The 22,618-nt window shown below is 42.4% G+C and overlaps 1 protein-coding gene across 4 annotated transcripts in view; it reads right to left on the reverse strand.

Moving 5' to 3' along the window:
- The window catches only part of MTMR2 (myotubularin related protein 2), a 75,779-nt gene that overhangs the window by 47,377 nt on the left and 5,784 nt on the right, over positions 1-22,618 (reverse strand). Inside the window, exons 1-2 of one of the 4 annotated variants that reach the window (XM_064170284.1) lie at positions 19,101-19,177; positions 5,994-6,099 (exon numbers count right to left, since the gene is read on the reverse strand). The exons of 1 other annotated variant lie outside the window; for it this stretch is intronic. Coding sequence is in view for 1 of the 3 variants with exons in the window: in XM_064170261.1 (XP_064026331.1) it covers positions 5,994-6,099 (106 nt within the window). In the remaining 2 variants the exon portion in view is untranslated. Of the gene's footprint in view, positions 1-5,993; positions 6,100-14,795; positions 14,951-19,100; positions 19,178-22,618 lie in introns of those variants that run through there. 2 more of the 4 variants (XM_064170269.1, XM_064170261.1) reach the window with 2 other exon arrangements.

Below are 22,618 nucleotides of genomic sequence, written 5' to 3' on the forward strand. Positions count from 1 at the left end.
ACAAATGGGTCTGCTGAACTAATTTCCTTTGTCCACAGAATGGACTAGAAGCAAGAAGCAACATAAGAAAGTCAGCATAGGAGTTTCCATCCTCTGGTTCAGGCTTTTGCTGTTTACAATCCAAAACACAAACACAAAGGACCTTAACTCATTTTCAGGCAAAGGTACTGCTCTGAAGGGAAGTAGCAGCAGGCTTCGCTGGCCTCATCCACTGCTTCTTAATTGCAGATGGAAAAGACTCAACCCTCTTATGAGAGCTACTCCAAAGCTTTGCACACTGTAAACTTTAAGCATTATGCTATAAACCAACAGCTAAAAGTGAAAGTCTCTACTGATAAAAGCTAGAGCACTAGCAAGAAGACTTAACTATAAAATGCAGAGACACATCTGCCTAAGAGCACAGGAGAAAATACCAGCTACAGGACTTTGGAGCAGGAATCTCATTCTATGTTAATATTCACCAAGTTTCCAGATCTTTGAGATATATTTACACTCCTCAATCACGTTGGCAACGTTGATTTTAAGATGATTTAATATCTCACCCCAAATTACAAAGTATCTATGAATTTCCATCTTCCAGCTACTTGGGTTCTGTTCTGGCCTGATCTGTAACTTATGTTAAAAACATATGGAAGTGTATTTGCTAAAAATTGCCTCCAAAAGTGCATTCCCTAAATCCATTTTAAACAGCTTCAGATATGAGACCAGGATGGGGGTGGACAGGAGAATCTAACAGTGCTTTGTTGTTCTTCTTTTGGGGTTTGGGGGAGTTCTGCCTTTTTTTTTTCCCCTTATGAAGTTAACTAAATCAGCCAAAAGTTAAATTTATGAAGTGAAAATTCTATAAATTGTAGAGGAAAGGCAATTTATCTTAGTTCTAGATACTGAAACGTTCAATATACATAAGAAACAAATGACAAATCCTTCATAAAGGTGATCATTAAATACTTTGTGGAGAAAGATTTAGGAAAAATACTGCATATGCATTCAGTAGGAATCCCCAGTGGTTATCTCATTTACCTCATTACACACATACGTGCACACACAGGGAGTGTTAATTGCACTCCAAAAGAAAACTGCGGGCACAGACTGCAAGAAATGATGTGGGTCCTTCCCCTGGTTCCTTCCTCCTGATGAATGCCTACTATTCTCCTAAAAACCCCCTCCAGAGCCAGAGAGTGCTAATTGTAGCTATAACAAAGTGGTTTTGCCGTTGTTACAGAAATCTAATTTCTAAATCTGCCTCAATCCACAAGCAGAGGCAGAGACCAAGCAGAGGTAGGAGTGATGACAGAGCCACGTAGCAATTCATTCTAGCAGGGAAAAATTAAATACATATCAAGACCATAATCCCATAATTGGCAGATCCACTTAAAAAAAATCTTGAAAAGCATATTTGCAGCTTCTTACAGCTAACTGATGCAACACCTTCCTGTGAGAACACCATGTAGCACTTGTCTCCCAAACCACAGAGTTAACACAAAACGTATTAGTTCCACTTCAGGGCTTATTCTCTTACAGTTTTCCAGGAAGAATGTAAGGCTTCTTTTTGTTCTCAGGAGTGATAAGGTGCTTAGCTTAAAACTCAGTACCTGTTAAGACTTGGGGGCTCATTCTGTCTTGCGCCATTCAAAGCTGCACAAGATGCTCAGGCATGTAAGGAAAGGGCTAAAAGAGAAAACATGCTTAAGCTACTGTATCAGTTAATGGTATGACCTCATCTGCAGTATCAAAGGCAAGGCCACATCTCATAAGAATAAAAGGAAATACTAAAAACAATCAGGACCTTGAAAAATCTTTTACAGAACTGACTTTAAAGTAACCCTACAGAACTGTCACACGACAGAGATGTTAATTTGGAGAAAACTGGACAATGAATGATAAGCCCAGAGATAGGACATCTGTTCTCCTTGACTCAAGATCTGAAAGAAATTACTGCTAGCTCATCAGCACTCAATAGATCTTCCATTTAGGGGCCAGCACGAGGCTCCAAGAGCAAGCCTGGAGAGCAAATGGTAATGCATTAGCACTGACAGTGACTGATTAGAGAACAGGTTACAGGGACTGTAGCTGCACTGGCAATACCAAAACAAGAGGCTGTTCACAGGTAGAGGACAGATCTTCATCTGACCTCCCAGGCTTCTTTTCCAGCATGTTCACTCTCAGGAATGAAGAGGAAACTGCTAATGCATTAACTCCTCCAGGAGAGATAAAGTCAGCTTTTACTAGCAGATGCTGCTCCTTTCTTCCTCTACCCTAATACAAGCAGGACCACACAAACACATTTTTTCTAGGTCTTCTTGCCACTGACAATTGGTCACTCAAGTGTAAAGGTAAGAACTAACTTAAACCTACACACAAGTGGATTGCAGCCACTCACATCAACTCTGCAGGAGTGAGTTTCAGGTGAAGCATGCCAGGCTTATGCTGAATTCAGACCCCATAGAGCTGATGCAGGTTAAGAGCAAGAAGCATTCTGGCAATAGAGGCACGTGCTCACACTTGGCCTGCAGTGCTTTATGATAAATCAATAATTCTCTGCTTTACCATCTCTCCTTTAAACACTACTCTAAAAGGAAAGGGAAGCAGCGTTCATACCAACCATGACAAAACATTAGTCTGACTGGAAATGCTCAAAAAGGAAACAAAAGAAAAAAGAAAAGAAAGGGGGGGGGGGGGGGGGAAAGAGAAGAAAATCATACCAGGTTGGAAGAGACCTCCAAGATCATCCAGACCAACCTAGCAGTCAGCCCTAGCCAATCAAGTAGACCATGACACTAAGTGCCTCAGCCAGGCTCTTCTTGAACACCTCCAGGGACGGTGACTCCACCACCACCCTGGGCAGCCCATTCCAATGCCAATCACTCTCTCTGGCAACAACTTCCTCCTAATATCCAGCCTATACTCGCCCTGGCACAATTTGAGATTGTGTCCCCTTGTTCTGTTGCTGGTTGCCTGGCAGAAGAGACCAATCCCCAACTGGCTACAACCTTCAGGTAGTTGTAGACAGCAATGAGGTCACCCCTGAGCCTCCTCTTCTCCAGGCTGCACACCCTCAGCTCCCTCAGCCTCTCCTCATAGGGTTTGTGTTCCAGGCCTTTCACCAGCTTTGTTGCCCTTCTCTGGACACATTCCGAGATCTCTCTTGAATTGAGAGGCCCAGATCTGGACACAGAGGAGGGCAGACTGTGAAGAAATCATTCTGCAAATTACAGTATGGGCTTCTAATGGCCTCCAGTAAGCAATAAATATGCATCTTCTGCCTAAAAAAAACCATCTGTCATACAGCTAAGTGAACACTCCCCTGTAGACAGTATTTTGGATTGCCAGTAGGTATAGAGGCCCTGTTGGATGGGGAGCCAGACAAGCCCAGAAGAGCTGGAATCCCTGCCCAGACAGCTTACAATTCACACAGATACAGCAACAAAGGGCGGAAAGAGTGACAAGATGCAATCAGGGTTACAAGGAAAACACACTGAGTCAACTTCATCCCCAAGAAAGACAGACAATCTCAATTCTAGAAAAGAAATGTAGCTGCATTCTCTATTTCTTGGCAATTTCCAAGTGGCACAAAAATTGTGAAAAGACAGTTGTGTTGTGCATCAACACTGGAAAAAGAAACACACTTAAGTAAACAACAGTAAAAAAAAATTAAGTCTGTGTAACTTTTTTTTTATATATTTTTACAAACAGTTAGAGCCACAGCAGTATTTGCAGTCTTATGTACATTTACATATGCATCAATGAATCTCTTAGCCTGAAAACTATGGTGAAGCAACCAAACATGCCAATTTCACAGGGGAAAAATTCTTCAGGCACATTACAAACTTCCCTATGCATGTTCTGAAGACTACTTTTTGTGTCCACAGGTAAAAGATGTAAAATACCATTAGATTAAACACAAACTACTGATTAATTTTCAAATCACAGAATCATAGAATCAACCAGGTTGGAAGAGACCTCCAAGATCATCCAGTCCAACCTATAAGCCAGCCCTAGCCAGTCAACTAGACCATGGCACTAAGTGCCTCAGCCAGGCTTTTCTTGAACACCTCCAGGGACAGTGACTCCACCACCTCCCTGGGCAGCCCATTCCAATGGGAAATCACTCTCTCTGGCAACAACTTCCTCCTAACATCCAGCCTATACTTCCCCTGGCACAACCTGAGACAGTGTCCCCTTGTTCTGTTGTTGATTGCCTGGGAGAAGAGACTAACCCCACCTGGCTACAGCCTCCTTTCAGGTAGTTGTAGTTACACTAATGTTGGGCAATAAGCTACCTTTAGAAAGAAACACTCATATTCTTGCCATCTGTGAACAGGTGGACTTTCTGTTATTAAGTATGGACTATTAATTATGGGACACTGTAAGAAGGAATAATTGGTATGTGGCTGATTGGACTTAGGGCAACAGGCCAATAGTTGCCAGGTTACCAGAGATAAGACCTGAGAAGAACAGGGTCTGCGAGCTCTCAAGTGATAAAACTGAGGAAAAGAGAGCCTGCAAGTACCATCCCTGTAACCAAAGGCCGGAATGTGGTGTTGACTAAACAGCATGTGGAGCCAGCAATGACCTTGAAAGGCTCCCCAGAGGACAACCAGCTGCAGAGGGAGCTGAAGATGGTGAAGGATGCCCTCGCTAGGGCGCCACGCAACCACCAAAGCCAACAATGCACATGGGCAGCAGGGAAAGTCGTTATGTAACAAAATGTGAAATAAGGGAGAAGTTTGGTTCTCCTTGGTTAGGCCTTCTGGGACATACTGGCCACACATCACAGAATTCTGAGCACATATAAACCAAGAGCATAGGTGGCTGAGCAGTGAGCAGCACCAGTCTCAGCAGCGTCACAGGGGCTGGTCCATGGTGGGGACACCTGCCTTTTGAGATGGCAGCTGACCAGCTCTGCTATCTATGCATCTCAGGAGCTTTGCTGGCCAGTGGGATAGGGTGAGTATAGCCTGCCCTTTGAGCAATAGAGCTACTCAGGATTGTTTGTCATACCTTATTCAGCACTGTAGTTTCTCACATGTACCCTTCCCTCTATAGCTGTAGCATGTGAGCTGTAAGTATTGTGGTTTCCAGTATACCTTTCTCCTCATGGTTTTAGTGTTTAAGCTGTAATAAAGTATTGAAACTGTACCCTGAGGGGGGTACCCACGTGTGAGTGCATTCCCTAGCCCCAGAGAACTCATTGGAACAGACACAGAACTCATCATGGTTGTCAAAAGAACTTGCTTTGAATTTAGAAAATTTTGTGTAATTTTACTGTTTAGATTTTACAAAGACAATCACAGCTGCAAAGTGCTAAAAATCATTACTATCATGTACCAATAGCAACAGTTTTATACTTAGGGACATGTTTTTAAAGCACAGGTGTATCAGCAAAACCCTTGATTTCATAAGAGGAACATAAGATAGCTTTCAAACCTCCATTGGCACTGAACTATAACTCTGAATTTATAATTAACTGCTCTAATAATAAACTCAAAAGATTCTTGTTTGGACCTTTTTATATCAGAGCAATTTATTGTGACAGAAGATTATTTTTATCAGCTTGGAGATAGCAATCTCTCTCTGAAAGAAGATACTTCCAAGGACTTGGTGTTTACAAACCAGCAGGAGACCTCAATGAAGAACATCTCCTGTATACACACACGCAACAGGGGAATAAAATGATATACAACTGAGAGGTTGAGGATTTCACTTACTTAAAGCACTTAAAAGAAAATGGAGTTCCTTTGAAAATTCATCTCCACATGTGGGCTGTAGAGTCATCTTTTTGAAGATTAGACAACATTACAAAGAATAAAATAATATGGCAGATATTAAACTTCAGTTCTACCTGTTTGAATCCTCTTGTGCTCTGGCTACATAAAATCTGGCATTAGCCTGAAAGCTCACATCATTTTACCATATCCAAACTCACAGGAGTAAGAAATGTCCTCTGACAGAGGTCATAATGTATGTGTATTTCTAAGACAAAACGTACATACCCTTAAATCTGGGGAGAAGTTGTCTGCTGAGGTGGAGACCGAGTCAGATGATACAGCAGACACAGATTTGGTGTGAGTAGAATGGTCCGACTGAGAAGTGGAAGCACTAAAAAGAGAAACACCAGAGTCTGTCAAAGCCATGCTCAGAAGGCAGTAAGTAGAGCCCCTCTCCGGACACAGCCCTATCAGGCTTTTTTCACTATTTCCACCCTTGCCATTTGCAGCTATTTAGCCCTCAGCAGTGGCTTAAAAGAACCTGGTTCACTCACTGTTGCCATGGATTACCAAAGTGCATGCAATTCATTACTCACACTGAGCCAACGTTATCATGATCACACACTTGATTAAATCCTAAATCACAAAAACCAAGGGCCTCCATTTCAGGCTTTCAGATGGGAGATATTAGCGTGCTGCAAGGGGATGGAAACAGACAGACTCCTGAATGAATGCCAGCACAGCTCTAACCACAGCTTTACAATGGTGGAAGAAACTCAGAATAAAAACTCTTTCCATCACACATAACTTTCCTCTTTCAGGTATAAGTACAGCCCTCAAGAGACTTAAAAAGACTCTCTCAGCATACCTCTCTGGTGATATAAAGTGCAATTTGCTAAACAGCAATGCAAAACAGTTCTTTTACTTTTCTATACAGTTTTTCTAGTACATCTGTAAGCAATTAAAATAAGCTTATTTTGTAGTATTTTTATGCTGTAACCTCTCCTACAACCATAATTGCTTAAAATTAGCATTTGCTAATAATGCTCTTAAAACCCTTGATGACTGTAAAGGAAGTTCCTCCCTGGTACAATGCCACCCCCTGAAGCCATAGTAGAGCAGTGAAAAGTACCTGTGGCAATTAATTTCCACATTCTTACCGACCCCAGAAAGGTTTTATGTGGGTATAAAGACACTCTTAAGGATCAGCTATCAGTCTTGCAAGCCTAGTACTGGCCAAAGCAGAATACCAGCAGGAGCGTTACTGTTACTGCTTGTATTAATTAGACATGCGACAACTTAGAACCTGCTGTATCTGAGCTTCCAAAGAGTCTGGAGATCTGTTAATTATCTGAAAATTGTATGCTGCTGGTTAACAGCCACCAAAAGGCCAAAATGTTCCATTTCTATTCTTCAGAGTTTGGCAAAGTATTGCACAGGCAGTGTTAAAAACATGAAGGACTACGGCAAAATTGAGCTCTTGCTGGGAACTAGACCTTTCTCTCCAAGGGGTACTGGTGCCCATGTATCAGAAATTGAGACATGGAACCTTAGGGAACAGTAAAAAATTATTTAAAATAAAAGAAACTGGCGTGCCAGTTGAACAGCACAGTTCCACTGAATGCATTTGTTGTCTGCAGTTCAACAGCTAATCACTCAGCTTCTCACTTGCTCAATTATCACAGTATCACAGTATCACCAAGGTTGGAAGAGACCTCACAGATCATCAAGTCCAACCCTTTACCACAGAGCTCAAGGCTAGACCATGGCACCAAGTGCCACATCCAATCGTGCATTGAACAACTCCAGGGACGGTGACTCCACCACCTTCCTGGGCAGCCCATTCCAGTGTCCAATGACTCTCTCAGTGAAGAACTTTCTCCTCACCTCCAGCCTAAATTTCCTCTGGCGCAGCTTGAGGCATGGCCAGGTAGACACACGTGAATTTGGAAAGACAGACACAATGCTGCTAACACTGCAGCAGCCCCAGAATCTCCACCCCAGGAAGAAAATAATCTTACACTGCAATAACAAAAACTGAATCTGTAAAGCTTCCTGTTTCTAGACATCAAAGGCATCACATATACATGGAATCTGTGTACAGTTTCACATTGCAACAAAACTGATATGAAGTGTATGCTGCTGCTGAATGGGCTGCTCATGTTCCCTTCCTTTCCTCCTCTCAACCTGGGCTGCACTCTGCTGCCATCTCCATTGTGTTGGACGAGCATCATGGAATGCATAGTTCAATATGCTGATCTTCCAGGGCAGTAAACTATTAATAAACATGAAATGAGCCTTCTGTTGGATAACAGGGCTGCTTGGATTCATTACATGGCTGTGTAATCATCAGATGCAGCACAGGGAGAGGGAGGGAATTTGTATCTGGAGATGACTGGGAAGGCTGAGAGCACTTCTGTGTGCAGCAGCCTGCAGGCATGTTAAATTAGGCTTAACACTAAACCACATTTTTACATTACTTAAACGAGCTAAGACCCCTGGATGTGTTCCCTTGTAACTCCTTTCAGCCTGGTTTCTGCACAGTCAGCCCTTACTTTCCAAACTTTCACCTTCATGTTTGCAACTGTTGATTTGACTCTTTTTTTTTTAAAGGGAGGAGTTGGGGGAGAAAAAAAAATATTGAGTCACAGTTTAGTTGTTCCACAAAGCAGCCCAATTTACTACATGACAACCCATAAAAAGATAGTACCAACAAAGAGCAAGCAGATATTATAGAAGCCCTTACTGCTGGGTGATAACCTGCACTCATGTCCCTCATCTCCAGCGCTGTCACCTTCCCCTAGCACCGACTCCAGCCGGGGGAGCCAAAGGCTTAGAGTAAGCCTCCAGAGCCATGCCTTCTAGCTCCCTCCCTTGAAAGAGCTCAGAATTTTGTGTATTTAAATCCATTTCTTAGGTCTACAACTCTGCTGAGGACTAAACAACTAAGCAAGGGACATAGCAGCAGCTACCCTGGCCTGTGTGCACCACGAAGGACAGTGTACCCACCAAGTGACCACCCCTAAATCACCGAGCACAGTAATCTACTGGCAGAAAAGTCTGCATCAAGAGTTTCACATCCTTCAGTCATAGAAAGGGAAGCTGAAAAGGCTGGAAGTTTAATGGAGAATGCTAGATTCTCTGCCCCCAGGCTATGACAAACTACACCCAAACAACTTTCAACACCCGTCTAACCTGTTCTTACCAAACCCCAGTGCTAACAAAATGATCAAAATGTGACCGGTATTTCTACTTACACTTCTCTACCCTAATACATCCCAGTGGCTACCTAACACACAGGCAGAAATTATCTAATTATTCACTGTAGACCAACGATTTTTTATTAAATGAATTCATTTCACTTCCACAGGCTAAGAGACAAACTGCTCATGCACTAAAAAGAGAGAACCATACCCACAGCATGCCTGAGCTGTGGAAGTCTTGTGTTTGTTAATCATATTTGGCTTCAAATGGGTTCTAGTGAAGGAAAATATTTGCATTTTAGAAGTGAATTTTTGAGAGATCCCTGCACCAGTGTCCCTCTCCTTCCACAGAGGCCACTGTCGAAGCTTCTCTTCAGCAACAGCATCAGGAGCTTCTGGGAAGCGCCACCTGCACATGCAGCAAACAAAGGCGCTTGGGTTACGCAGCGCTGCGCAACGTGCACAGGTTGTGTGTCCTCGGCTCACTGCCTCTGCTCTCTACATCCATCACGTTCAGGGAGCTGAGATGGAATGGAGGAGCAGACAACCGAAACTCCCTCTTCTTACCGTTGCCAGGCAGTTGCACAGCTACAGCTCCACTGCTTAGCAAACTAATTAACCTAATGTCCCTGCACGCACATGAGAAGTTTATTAGCTTCAGCAGTTTAGTTATCTTGAACTCTCCTCTGTTGCCAATGCAAAGGGAAAAATCCTCAAACCACTATGGTTTCATATACCTTTGGATGGGGAAGACCAGAAGAGTATCACAGTATTATCAGGGTTGGAAGAGACCTCACAGATCATCAAGTCCAAGCCTTTACCATAGAGCTCAAGGCTAGACCATGGCACCAAGTACCACGTCCAATCCTGCCTTGAACAGCCCCAGGGACGGCGACTCCACCACCTCCCCGGGCAGCCCATTCCAGTGTCCAATGACTCTCTCAGTGAAGAACTTTCTCCTCACCTCCAGCCTAAATCTCCCCTGGCGTAGCTTGAGGCTGTGTCCTCTCATTCTGGCGCTGGCCACCTGAGAGAAGAGAGCAACCTCCTCCTGGCCACAACCTCCCCTCAGGTAGTTGTAGACAGCAATAAGGTCACCCCTGAGCCTCCTCTTCTCCAGGCTAAACAATCCTAACTCCCTCAGCCTCTCCTCGTAGGGCTGTGCTCAAGGCCTCTCACCAGCCTTGTTGCCCTTCTCTGGACACGTTCAAGCATCTCAATGTCCCTCCTAAACTGGGGGGCCCAGAACTGAACACAGTACTCAAGGTGCGGTCTAACCATATCCTAGAGTAGACAGGCAAACTCAGTGAGGAGATCTGCTCTTTTCCACCAGTCCTTCTGCATCACCTTGGGCGAATCATTTACACCTGCTTCTGTCGCAGCTTTTGCACATTATCCCATTTTTTGCCAATGTAGTTAAAGCTGTCTTGTAAAATACTTTTAGCAGCATGATGGGGTAACTTCTGGTATCAGTCTAAATTCCTGAGGGCTCCATCAAGGATGTTGTGCTCTCCTAAGGATATAGCCCCAACAGCTGTTTCAGTAAGACAACACAGAGCAAATCTGACAGATAGCATGGGCATAACAGAGAGACCTAACTGCTGTGTTCAAGGGCACCTGACATATACTTGGGAACACAAGTTTGGCTAGACTTCAGCAAGGGTTAAAAATCACTGGAGCTGTCCCAGCCACTGCTAGCTGAAGGTCTGGTTCAATACAACTCAATAAACATGTAATACAATGACATTATCTCTGAACCTCATTAAGGTTCTAGGAAATAACATACACTCAAGGTTCACAATACACTTTTGAGCAGGTCCTACAGGAAAGAGAGTGAGTGCAGATGTTCGTGTGAGGAACCTGTGAAGACTAAAGACCTCTTCCCATGCTTCAGGCTCAGGTAGCTTTACACTGTCCCTGCTGATGGATATCAGTGCTAAGTACCAAAACAGATTTCTACAACAGTTCAAAAGCACCTTCAAAGAAAACACATTATTCCTGTCATCCTCATTTTTGCTCTCCTTCCTTTCTTCCCATGCAGATGCAGGAAACAGGTTTAGGATGCAATTAACACTGATCTATGCCTTTCATTTTAGTGATTACTTTTATTATTTAAATGTGTTTCTTATGCCCAGATTTGGAATGATAAATGAGTCCAAATGAGGGCTGTTGGCACAATAGTCTTGTACAGCATCAACCCCTTGGCTATATGGAATACATATACGCAGCTAATAAGAGAACTATGGAAACCAAGCACAATGACTCAACTCCAGATAAAGTGTTCATTGTTATTATTAGGACTATCCCACAACATGCCAGATGGTTTTCAAACATAATTCAGACTCAGACAGATGCCCTCCAGTGATTCTTGTTCAGACAACTGAAAGGTATTACTGCATCCGTGGCAGAACTGAAGGTATGCCAGTGCACTTAGCTTAAACTGTCAACAAAGATGTGAAGAAGCTGCTAACAGAAGTGTTGGAGACATGCAAACCTATCCTCTTAAAATATGATAGTGTGGGGGAAAGCAGTGATAAAATCTTCAGCTACTCCAAAAAGTGCAATTAAATGGCATCTGCCAAAGCTGCCTGAGACAATGTCTCTACCTTCTGACCCCTGCAATATAAAAGGGAGCGTATGAGAAAGCCGAAGAAAAGAAATAAACACTTGCAGTTGTAATTTGTTTTGCCAACTGTTAGAGAAATAATTTTAAATTATTGCTTTTCTAGAAGAACAGATAAGCAACAGCTTTCCCAGGAAGGAGAAAGCACAAATACAGCTCCTGAACAGGGCAATTTCACAGTATCACCAAGGTTGGAAGGGACCTCACAGATCATCAAGTCCAACCCTTTACCACAGAGCTCAAGGCTAGACCATGGCACCAAGTGCCACGTCCAATCCTGCCTTGAACAGTCCCAGGGACAGCGACTCCACCACCTCCCCGGGCAGCCCATTCCAGTGTCCAATGACTCTCTCAGTGAAGAACTTTCTCCTCACCTCAAGCCTAAATTTCCCCTGGTGCAGCCTGAGGCTGTGTCCTCTCGTTCTGGTGCTGGCCACCTGAGAGAAGAGAGCAACCTCCTCCTGGCCACAACCACCCCTCAGGTAGTTGTAGACAGCAATAAGGTCACCCCTGAGCCTCCTCTTCTCCAGGCTAAACAAAATCCCAGCTCCCTCAGCCTCTCCTCGTAGGGCTGTGCTCAAGGCCTCTCACCAGCCTCGTTGCCCTTCTCTGGACACGCTCAAGCATCTCATGTGGGCCCGAGCACAATAAGGTGAACTCAGGTCAGGTAGACATATGCCTAGAGATGCAAAGGGCCCAAACCAAACTGTGAAACTCCACAGCTTTAACTTGATGCAAACAAATGCACCTTACCTCTGCCATGAGAAAATTAATGCAAGACTCTTTGTACCTCAAAAAGAGGATATTCTCCTTCCCTTTTCCTACCCTCTACAGGAGGAAGAACTCCAAGGAGATCTCTATGAAAAGCTTTCTGTGAACTAAAGATCACTCTATACAACCTCTTCTTTTAGGCCATGTGACCCAAGAATAAAGTCAATACAGCTAATTTTATGTATCACATAAAACTTCACAACTTCTGGCAAAACTTGAGACAAAGATCACAACATTACTTTAATGGATGGTCTGGCCAAATCACCCCAGCTTATAATTGCTGAGAAGGATCATTTCCAAGCAAGCTTCTTAAAAGGTGTGCCTCTTTCAGTTCAGCCAGAACATACAAAGTGTACATACATAGGCCTTGCTAAAGATAACAATCCTATGCAGAAAGCAATTGGATACCATGAGGGTGGTGAGACAGTAGAAGAGGATGCCCTGTTACAGGAATTGTCCAAGGACAGGTTGCATGGGCATTTGAGCAACCTGATCTAGTGAAAGATGTCTCTGACCATGGCAGATCAGCTAGGCTAGATGATTTTTCAACCCAAAACACGGGTAGCAACTCCCTGAGAAACTACTGCTCTTGTTATGAAGGCACTTGTTCAGACTCTGAACACTGAGACAGAGACTTCTGTCTTGCACAAAATAAAAACAGACAACAAAAGAAGGAAGGAAAAAAACCATGAAAATCCATGACTGGGAACCTGTGTCTGAGTTTAACACCCACAACTCTGCAAAAAAAAAAACAAACAACCAGATGGGACAGGAAGAAAACACATCTCTGGAAAACATGCCTTTTTTTTCCTGGTACCAACAACTTAAAATACTAGTCTGGCTCACTTTCATAAATAACACAACCAAAAAGCAGTCAGTGATGATAAAGCTCTCCAGCACCTTTATGAATATTCCTTTCCTGCCAGAACAAGTAGCTGCTTCACTGCTTGCAGAGGTGTGCCAATGACTCAGACAGTAATTGGCATGGCCTGCTCACATCATTTCTCCTGTATCAGACTGGAATGTTTTGTTTCAGTAGGCACTGAACTGACATGGAAAACAGGTGATAAAACCACTGCTGGGCAATACTCAGCCACAGATGTCATAAATGAGAAAAACACTGCAGAGGGCAAATTTCCATTTCCTCTGTTTTCCCTTTGTAGTAGTTCAGGGTTGGCTTAAGTTTCTCATTACACAATCAAGGTGAAAACCACAGTCTAATGGACTAGTGGAAAATGCAATTTAATTTGGAAGCCTCAGATACCAAAAGACCAGGATCCTCTTGGTTCAGATTTACAGCAGAGCCATGAACAGGAGCACCTGTGCCACTTAGGCACCTCTCTTCAAAGGGTAATGACAGACATATTAAGCACTCCCTACTCGCTTTCCAAATTCAGGCTGAGAGCTCTCCCTCCTCAATACTTTCAGCACTCCTGTTTCTTTCAGAGAAAGAAAAAGAAATACTGGAAAAACCTTCTGGGCCACAACAGAGCACAGGGGGACAAGTCAGTGTTTGTTCCCCATGCATATGACTTTGTCTTAGGAAATACTGATTGAACTGGCCTGGGAAATCCAGCAGCTGCCCACATCAGTCTCTCCCATTAAGAGCAGCTCTCTGTGGATCTGTGTTAAGTGGTCCACATAGTCCTTATCTGTATACATATACTCCTAAGGGTACTCAGAAGTCCTTACATGTCCCTCTTCAGGTACGCACTTGAAAGCACGGCTGGTATCTGACTGAACCAGGGTCCTGTGGCAGGAGCTGCGCACTCTGTGCTGGCTTTTACTCCACCACGGGGCTGTAACAGGCTCTGCTGCTGTAAATTAAGTTTTAGAAGCTTAACACCATCTCTCCTAAGGCATGGATCCCACAGTGCTTGGCACCACACATGCCCATAACAGGCAACCTCTCTCTCAAACAGCTTACACTGACAGACAAAGGACTATTATCTCCAGCAAACAGCAACTCAACTTTAATTTTTCAGAGTGAAACAGAAAATCAAAACATTCTTATTCTACTTAGACAACATGTACCAAAGGCAACGACCTATAACAAGCATGAGATGCACTCTTACTCTCTCCAAATATTCAGTGTCCTCTCTTTAGCCACACACAACACAGACAATTGCTACATTTCAGAAGTACACCAACTCACGACCCTTCTAAACATTTAAAGAGCCCACTTTAACCTCTGCTTGACCTGTAATAATCTCAGAGGGGAAAAAGGAAAAAAAAAAAAATCACAAAAACAGCAACAAAAACCCCAAACATAAACAAATATGCTTTTGAAGGAAAGAAAAGCACCAACTGCCAGGCTTCCTCTGGCATTCAGAGGCAGCAGACAGTTGTATAATATAATCATGCATCCTCTCCATTCAAAAGGGCTGGCAATGTCAAAGCTTAACAACATCTTAAAAAGAAGCCATTTCAGCAAACAAATCATTGTGCATGTGTGTGACAGACCTAAAATAGCCCCCCCACACCACTTGCCTGAATGAAAAAGATTCACTTCTGCTGCCAAGCACAGACGGGTCTCAGTCTGACTTCAATCTTCCAAGGAAGGAAAATGTCATGTTTAAAAAGTTGATCCTTCTAAGTAGCATCCTGAGCTGAATATATAGTACATGTTTTCCCACGAGCCATGAAGAGAATGTCCTATATTTTGACCGTGAACAAGCTTTTCTAGGAATTCAAATTTTGCTCTCAGTAGTTACACAATGGACTGCAGTGTCACAAGCACCGATCGTGCTCCATTAGTCATTCTTTTCTTAGTTTTGTAAAACAGAAATGACAAAAGGCCTACAGAGTGTGTAGAGCACTTGCTAAACAATAGGCTGATTGTTGAAAAGATTTGCAAGGTTCCGAGAATAGAAGGCCAACACCCAAAGACAAACCAGTGCGCAGCACATAATTAATACCAGCGAGCAGCCCACAGTATCGTGCTTTGATATGTCAAACAATCCAGAAGGTAAAAAACAGGAAGAACAGCTACTGCCAGAGGCCTCAACCAATGTCCTCTGATCAGCACATGGAAGATAACTACAAAATGGTCTGTATTCACCAGAGGAACAAAAGGAGAGTTAGGTTTCTAACAAGCTCCAGGCTGGTATGGGAGGTTGCTCAGCTACAAGAAGGAAAACAGGACGAGGTAAAAAAAAGAAATGAAGTATTTTTCAAGAAGTTATAAGGCTTCTGGAAGGAACTGACATTTTACCTCTGATTCACCAAGAGAATTTCAGAATCCAAAACTAGTTGCTACCTCCTGAAACAGTCAAGCAACCCACCTCCTCCAGGTGAGACATGATGGAAAGGCAAGCCAGTAATTCTGCTTCTGCCCTACTGCTTAGAAGTGTGGACACGGTGTGCTCCTCTGGGTCTGTGCTTCAGAGCTTTGGAATTTCCAATTACCAGGACAGACCATTAGTACTGGAAATAAACAAAGGCTATAAGGTGAAGAGTGGCTCAAAAGAACGTTGCTTACCATCAACGCAAACAAGGCTGCCTGCTGGAACACTGCTCTCATCTTCTCGTCTCTGTGCCCTCCTACACATTACATTATTATTATGCTTTTTTGGACCAAGGTTGTTTCCAAATGCAAGATATTGCAAAGGGCAGAACAAAACCTGGGGGTCAGTCTCTTCTGCCAGGCAACCAGCAATAGAACAAGGGGACACAGTCTCAAGTTGTGCTGAGGCAGGTCTAGACTGGATGTTAGGAGGAAGTTCTTCACAGAGAGAGTGATTTGCCATTGGAATGGGCTGCCCAGGGAGGTGGTGGAGGCACCATCCCTGGAAGTGTTCAAGAAAAGCCTGGCTGAGGCACTTAGTGCTATAGTCTAGATGACTGGATAGGGCTGGGTGCTAGCTTGGACTGGATGATATTAGAGGTCTCTTCTAACCTGGTTGATTCTATGATTCTAAATCAGTAGTGAAGAAAATGCCCCTCTCTGAGAAAACAGTATTTCTACATAAAAAAAAACATGGCTCAAGGAGAGAAGTTCCAGCACCTCAGGCTTCAGATGGCTGAAGAGGTGCTGCAGAGAGACAAATTCATTAGGGACGTCATTGACTGATGGGACACATGGCAAGTGACAAATCAGAACATGTCATGACCTGCAGTTTTCTCCCCTGGCAGACCACAGCCAAGAAGCAGTCCATGCAGCATGACTTCCTCTAGCAGGAAAAAAAAAAAGCCAAACAACCCAAGAATACAAATCAAAGTGTTTCATTGTGCTAAAAGACCATCTGTGCCTCTAAGCTTCATCTCTGGAAGATGGTGATTTTAAAGCTCAGGACATTTTGTAGCTTTGAGAGGCTAGGGCAGAAAGCTATCTCCTACATCACAGAGCAACTTGGAATTTACTGCTACATCTCACAGGAGAAGAAGGGCTGGAAACATCCACAGATGTCTACATGTACTTTGAACACAGAAAAAACTCAAGATGGAAATCCTGCATATAGTTCAGTATCACTCTTGCAGTTTACCAATACTTGTATTTACCACATATATTCCCATTCCTTTAAGATATATTACACCAGAGAGAAACATACAAGTAAAAAGTTACCATGATTTGTATGCAAATTCAGACAGTCCCATGATAACTGCAGTAGTAACTTCAGTATCTGAGAGCAAGATGGAGCAGAAAAAAAACAGAAACCAACATCACAGGATATCAAACCTTCTGCCTGTTAATATTTGTTTGGGGGATTTTTTTTCTGTTAAATAAAAAATATGAAGGTGATCAAGAAGAAAAACAGAAGTAAGACCTAAATTACTAAGTACTCACCTTAGGAGAGAGAGGAGAACTGGATCAAAAGACAGATAGAAGAGAACTTACACTTCTCTGTTCTGACAAGAGCCTTAGTTTCTAGTTACATACTAAGAACCAGTTACGTGTAGTTTCACCAAAAAAATGTATACTTCCCACAGCTCATGTGCTGTCTCAATTTTCCTTTAGATTCCTACCTACCTTTGTATTTAAAAAACATCTCATTTAGAATGTAACACACATAAACATTCTGATTCTTTTAAAAACACACCATACAACCCCCTCACCTCGATAAATCAAACACCCACAGGAATTATAATCACCAGCAATTTATTCATCAATGACATTACCTGTTCCATCCTCAGAAAAAGCAAAAGGAGGAGGAAAGAATAGATAAGTACAGCCAAACTGGAGAGTCCTGTATCACTTAGCAAAACTGATGTGGTGCACCAAATTGATAAGCTTCCACAAACACTACACAGCTATGTGCTCTGCCAGACTTAGCTCAAAAAAAATCACTGGACCTGCTGGCAGCCCATGCTCCTGCATGCAGTTGGTTCCTAGCAGAGTGTCAAGGCTGAAGTCAAGTGTTCAATAATTTGGGAGCTTTATTTCCAGAAGTTCAAGCTACTGCCACACATTTTCAGAAATGCTGAGCACCTGCACCTTGTCACAGTATCCAGAGAGCTCAGCATCTCCAAAGATTGTGGTCCATCAGTTAAAGACCCCAGGTTCAGCAATCCTACTTGGGCCCAGGTCTCCCTACAAATGCAATCCTGTTTATTGTCTAAACATAAAACCCAGTTTCCAAAGTGCTCAGCAGACATTGATTTCTATATGGCCCAGATTTGCCAAAGGGCTCTGTGCACTCATTCACCCTACTGGTGTTAGGGCACAAAACCAAAGCTCTTTCCAATACTTCCACCTTACAATGACATGAGGCACATCATATTTTCAAGCTCATCTGAATATTTCATCTCATGCATCTGGAATGAGAACTGATGTTCTAAGATGATCACCACAGACACTTCTGCTTCCTGAAGCAGAACTCAGTGTATGAGAAAAACAAAGTTAACTCAAAGAGGAGCAGGATCAATGAGGGCTGGATATCCTCAGTGGTAGATACAAGGTGTCTATACTCTCTCTTCTTCAATGGAAGCCCAGGCAATGGGAGAGTGAATTCAGCACTTCCACATTGGACACTTTTCTTTGTCAGGCTGATTCATTTGTGGAGTGTATTGACTCCTCTGAGGATAGTGAAATTTTACACATATGGCAATCTCAACTAGATCCTGCCCTGGTTTCAAGAAGATGAGTATCTTGTTGCAGGAGTTTATATTTGCCTTTTGTTTTCAACTGAACATGGCCTTTTACAGACACCAGAGAATCACAGGAAAATTAGTAAATGCAAAAAGAGGATATATAATATATTCATATAATACATTTTCAAGGCCTCAGGACTGAGGTTTGTTAATTTTTGCTTTCTCTGAACTTTTCTTGGCCTTTCTACAGCTTTATTTTATTTGCTTTAGTTGCCTATCTCTAACTGGCCAGCTGTCTGTATCTGCTTTGTTTGTGTGTGTAGTACAGCTACAGTTGTGCATGTTGGCAGTAACAAGCAGTTATCCTATACAGAAGCAGATATTTACTACTAATGTAATGACTTTGCACAGGGAAATACAAGAGCTGGGTATGATAGCAGAGGTCTGGAGAAATGGAGACAGGATGCAGCATAGTAGGTTACAGGCAAAGGATGAGAAGAGATAGGGCACAGGCTTGGTACTGGAGGTCATGGCTATAAACTCACCAATGGTCAGTTAAAGAAACGTAGTCCTGGAGCTGTACAAAACTGGTTTCAGGAGTAACACAGAGAACAAAGAAATACTATCTAATACCCATAAAAACAGCTACTTATAGCAAAAATCAGATATAATGTGGAATTGTAGACCAGTGAAGGCAAGGTGGGGATTGGTTTCCTCTCATGTGCAACAAGAGGCAGAACAAGAAGAAACAGGCTCAAGTTGTACCTGGGAGGTTCACATTGGGTATTATGAAAGATTTCTTCACAAAAAGCATTATCAAGCACTGGAACAGGCTGCCCAAGGAGGTGGTGCAATCACCAAAGATGCATAGATGTGGTGGCTAGGGATGTGGTTTAGTGGTAGTGGCTTTGTGAGTCATGGCATTGCAAGCTCTAGGTAAGCAGTTGAACTTCATGGCATTGCAACCTCTAGGTGAGCAGTTGGACTTCATGATCTTGAAGGTCTCTTCCAACCTCAACAGTTCAATGATTCTATGAAGACAGAGATACACAGGAATAAAGTTGTTTAATCAAATACACCAAAGCAATCTCAGATGGATCCTACAGTAGGGAAAGAAACCACCAACATGAACATCATAATTCTCTCATCAAGAGACTCCAGCTGCTGACAACTTGCTGTAACAGGTACCACCAAGGGAATAAACCTGCAACTCTGGGACCCAGAGAAGCAACAGAGGGGTGAGTATAAAGCCAGGAAGAGGGGTAGGAGCCAACAACTGTATGTATGACAGTTTTAACTGCATTACTATTCTTTCTTTCCTGTAATAATTGCCTTTAGACTTTCAAAGTTTCAGTAACACTAACAACAAATTCTTTGTTATAAAGCTGCACTGCATTTTTAGCAGCCATTGAACACAATTTTGAGCTTTGTACAGGCATGTAAGTCTCTTCCCATCACAGTAAATAAATCCAGATAAAAATATTAAAATGTTGTTTTATTCCAAGCAGGTTGTCAATCTTCCCAGAATAAAGAAAGAAAAAAAACAAACCCACAAACTCACATGTTTTCTGACTAGTCCTGCAGAAATATGATCACACACCTAAACCTGACCCAGATCAAATTTGAACCATTGAGTGACCTAACAATAGAGATGCTGGAGCCACATTCAGAGGACTATAGAAAGGCCAGACATCTGAAGTGGAAGCATTTGTACAGAGATGAAAAAATGACCAGAATAGCACCTTGAAGGGGTTATATACTAGAAAACTGCTACCATTGTCTCTTCATCAGATATATCAGGGTTTAGAAAGCAATGGAAAAGAATTCATGGAGCAGAAAGGCAAGAGACAACCAAAGAAAAGAGCTACCTTGAAAATCACTGGAAAATTACTGAGTGAGAACATTGTCTGGCAAAAGAAACTGCAGATGGTAAGAAAAGGAAAAATAAATACTTGAAAAGTTCTACCTTTTTTGTCAATGTTTTTCACCATTTTTTTCCTTCAATCAGCTCCTAGTTACTGGGGCTATAAAAAAGTTAGGTGGTTTTTAGTTAAAAGTGAAAATAGGGCTAATTATTGTGATGGTTACTCTTCTGTGTTCACTTGCCTGGGTTACCTGAAACACCTCCACAAACCAAGCACTTCATTACATCCCCGTCACCCTCTTCTTCATAGTGGAATATGCTTCCCATGGACAAATAACAAGACCACTTTTTCCATGTCCTGTTTCACAACGCCATCTTCTATGTAACAACTTACCAGAGTGACCTCTGGAAAGTTTCCAATGCACTTCTAATGTATGCTTGCTGTCTTTTTCCTCAACTAAACTGTCTGGTAATGTAAGACTTTTGGTGGATGCAGCAGGTCTCTTCTTACATTATCTGATACTCTCAGCAATAAAAAACCTGTAACAGTAAAGCAGGCCATCAGGAAAAGATTAATGAAAAAAGAGATGTGGATTATTGATTCTGCTGAGCTATTCAAGAGGTGTTATGACCTTTCCAAATACAGTTCTTGCCTTTGTACATGAGCTATAAAACAATTAGCAGAGGAATAGAGGCAGTAAAACATCAGAAATTGATAACATAATACATTCAAGACAGGTGTTAACCTATAACTGAAGTCATCGCAGGAATACAACCGTGTAACAGAAATTGTGCAATTCGACATCCAATCATCCTCAGCCTTTAAAAGTCAGGTTCTGTAACTGTGTCTCTGTTGTAAATACTCTGTAGTTAAAGAACTATGTGCACAACTCAAAACTGTCTAACAGATAGACTGTTAGCCACAACACTACCATCTCTCTTCAGAAAACTCAATGCTTGATGGGACCCAAGGGAGTCGTGTTCTGAGCCTAGCTTTACTCTTCACCAGCTGTCAGATCTTGCCTCATCTATCCACAGCAGTTTTTCATCTCATCCTTAGACTTTCTTACTCTTTGTCCAACCTCTCAGCAAGGAGTCTCAGCACTCGACCGCACATCCAAGAGCTTAGTGAAATTACCCATCAGGCATCAGTAAAAACAGAAGAGCTGGTCCCTGGCTCTTCAATGCAGAAATCATTGCCTTCCGTATCTGTATAGCAGTTAGAACCATGGCATCCCAAATTCCTCTGAGGTTTTTAAAGAGCAATATAACATTAATTACAATACAAGAAAAATTTAACTGCCAATTGTATTTTATATTCTCAAACTGAACATACACTCTCTCTTCACAGAGAGAGTGATTTCCCATAGGAATGTGCTGCCCAGGGAGGTGGTGGAGGCACCGTCCCTTGAGGTCTTCAAGAAAAGACTGGGTGAGGCACTTAGTGCCATGGTCTAGTTGACTGGACAGGGCTGGGTGCTAGGTTGGACTGGATGATCTTGGAGGTCTCTTCCAACCTGGTTGATTCTATGAAACAAACAAACAAACAAACAGCACACTTTTGCTGAATGGCCAGAACCTGGACAAAGAGATGTGCATGTACTTGACAAAGGAAAACTAACGCTGAAGGTCGCACGGTCCGAGAAGGAAGAATGGTTTCTGCTGAGTGCAGGAGCAGAAATGTGCATATCAAAGATTGCTATTAAAAACAATTCCTGAGTTCTTCAAAGACAATGGTTTCACAAGTGTACTGTGTAAATTAAAAGCTCCTAAGTCTTTTCAAATGAATGTTATTTTCATTATTTTCTGCCCCAAATCCTCAGACTCTACTAAAAGATTCTCATCACTTTGCAAACATACATGTAGGCAAAACTGCTCTTTTTCTTCACAATTTACAGTACATAAAAAAAAAAAAAAACACCAAACTGTCTCAGAATGGACTTTGGTTGCAAGTAAGTGTTATAAATTATCATTCACATATTAAAATTAATGATAATGAGCCCATCTGGAGTTGCTAATTGGTTCTAGGCATAGTGTTAAGTTGCTTATATGCAAAAACCCAATTCATTATCAACACTCAGACAGCAATGTATTTGTCTTTAACAGCAACAACTCTTGAGAAATCCTGCTTCACACATATAAGAAATCAAATGCATGAAGCACTCTCAAAGCCCATGAGGAAAATGACAGCTACTCACATTTCACTGAACACCACAACTGGCAAAAAACTTTCCTTTTAAACTCTAACTTCAATGAGTCATCACAAAACAACTCAATCAGCAAAGCTCATACATCTGGTAGCAATGTGGTGCTAGCAAACCCTCCTGAACCAAGAGCTTAAAGACACAACTCCTTCCAGCATCACCCTCACTCCGGGGAAAGAATTCCTTCAGCATAGCCTTAAATCAGACCAGGTATT

Source organism: Pogoniulus pusillus, chromosome 3 (assembly GCF_015220805.1).
Source record: "Pogoniulus pusillus isolate bPogPus1 chromosome 3, bPogPus1.pri, whole genome shotgun sequence".
NCBI classification, from domain to species: Eukaryota; Metazoa; Chordata; class Aves; order Piciformes; family Lybiidae; genus Pogoniulus; species Pogoniulus pusillus.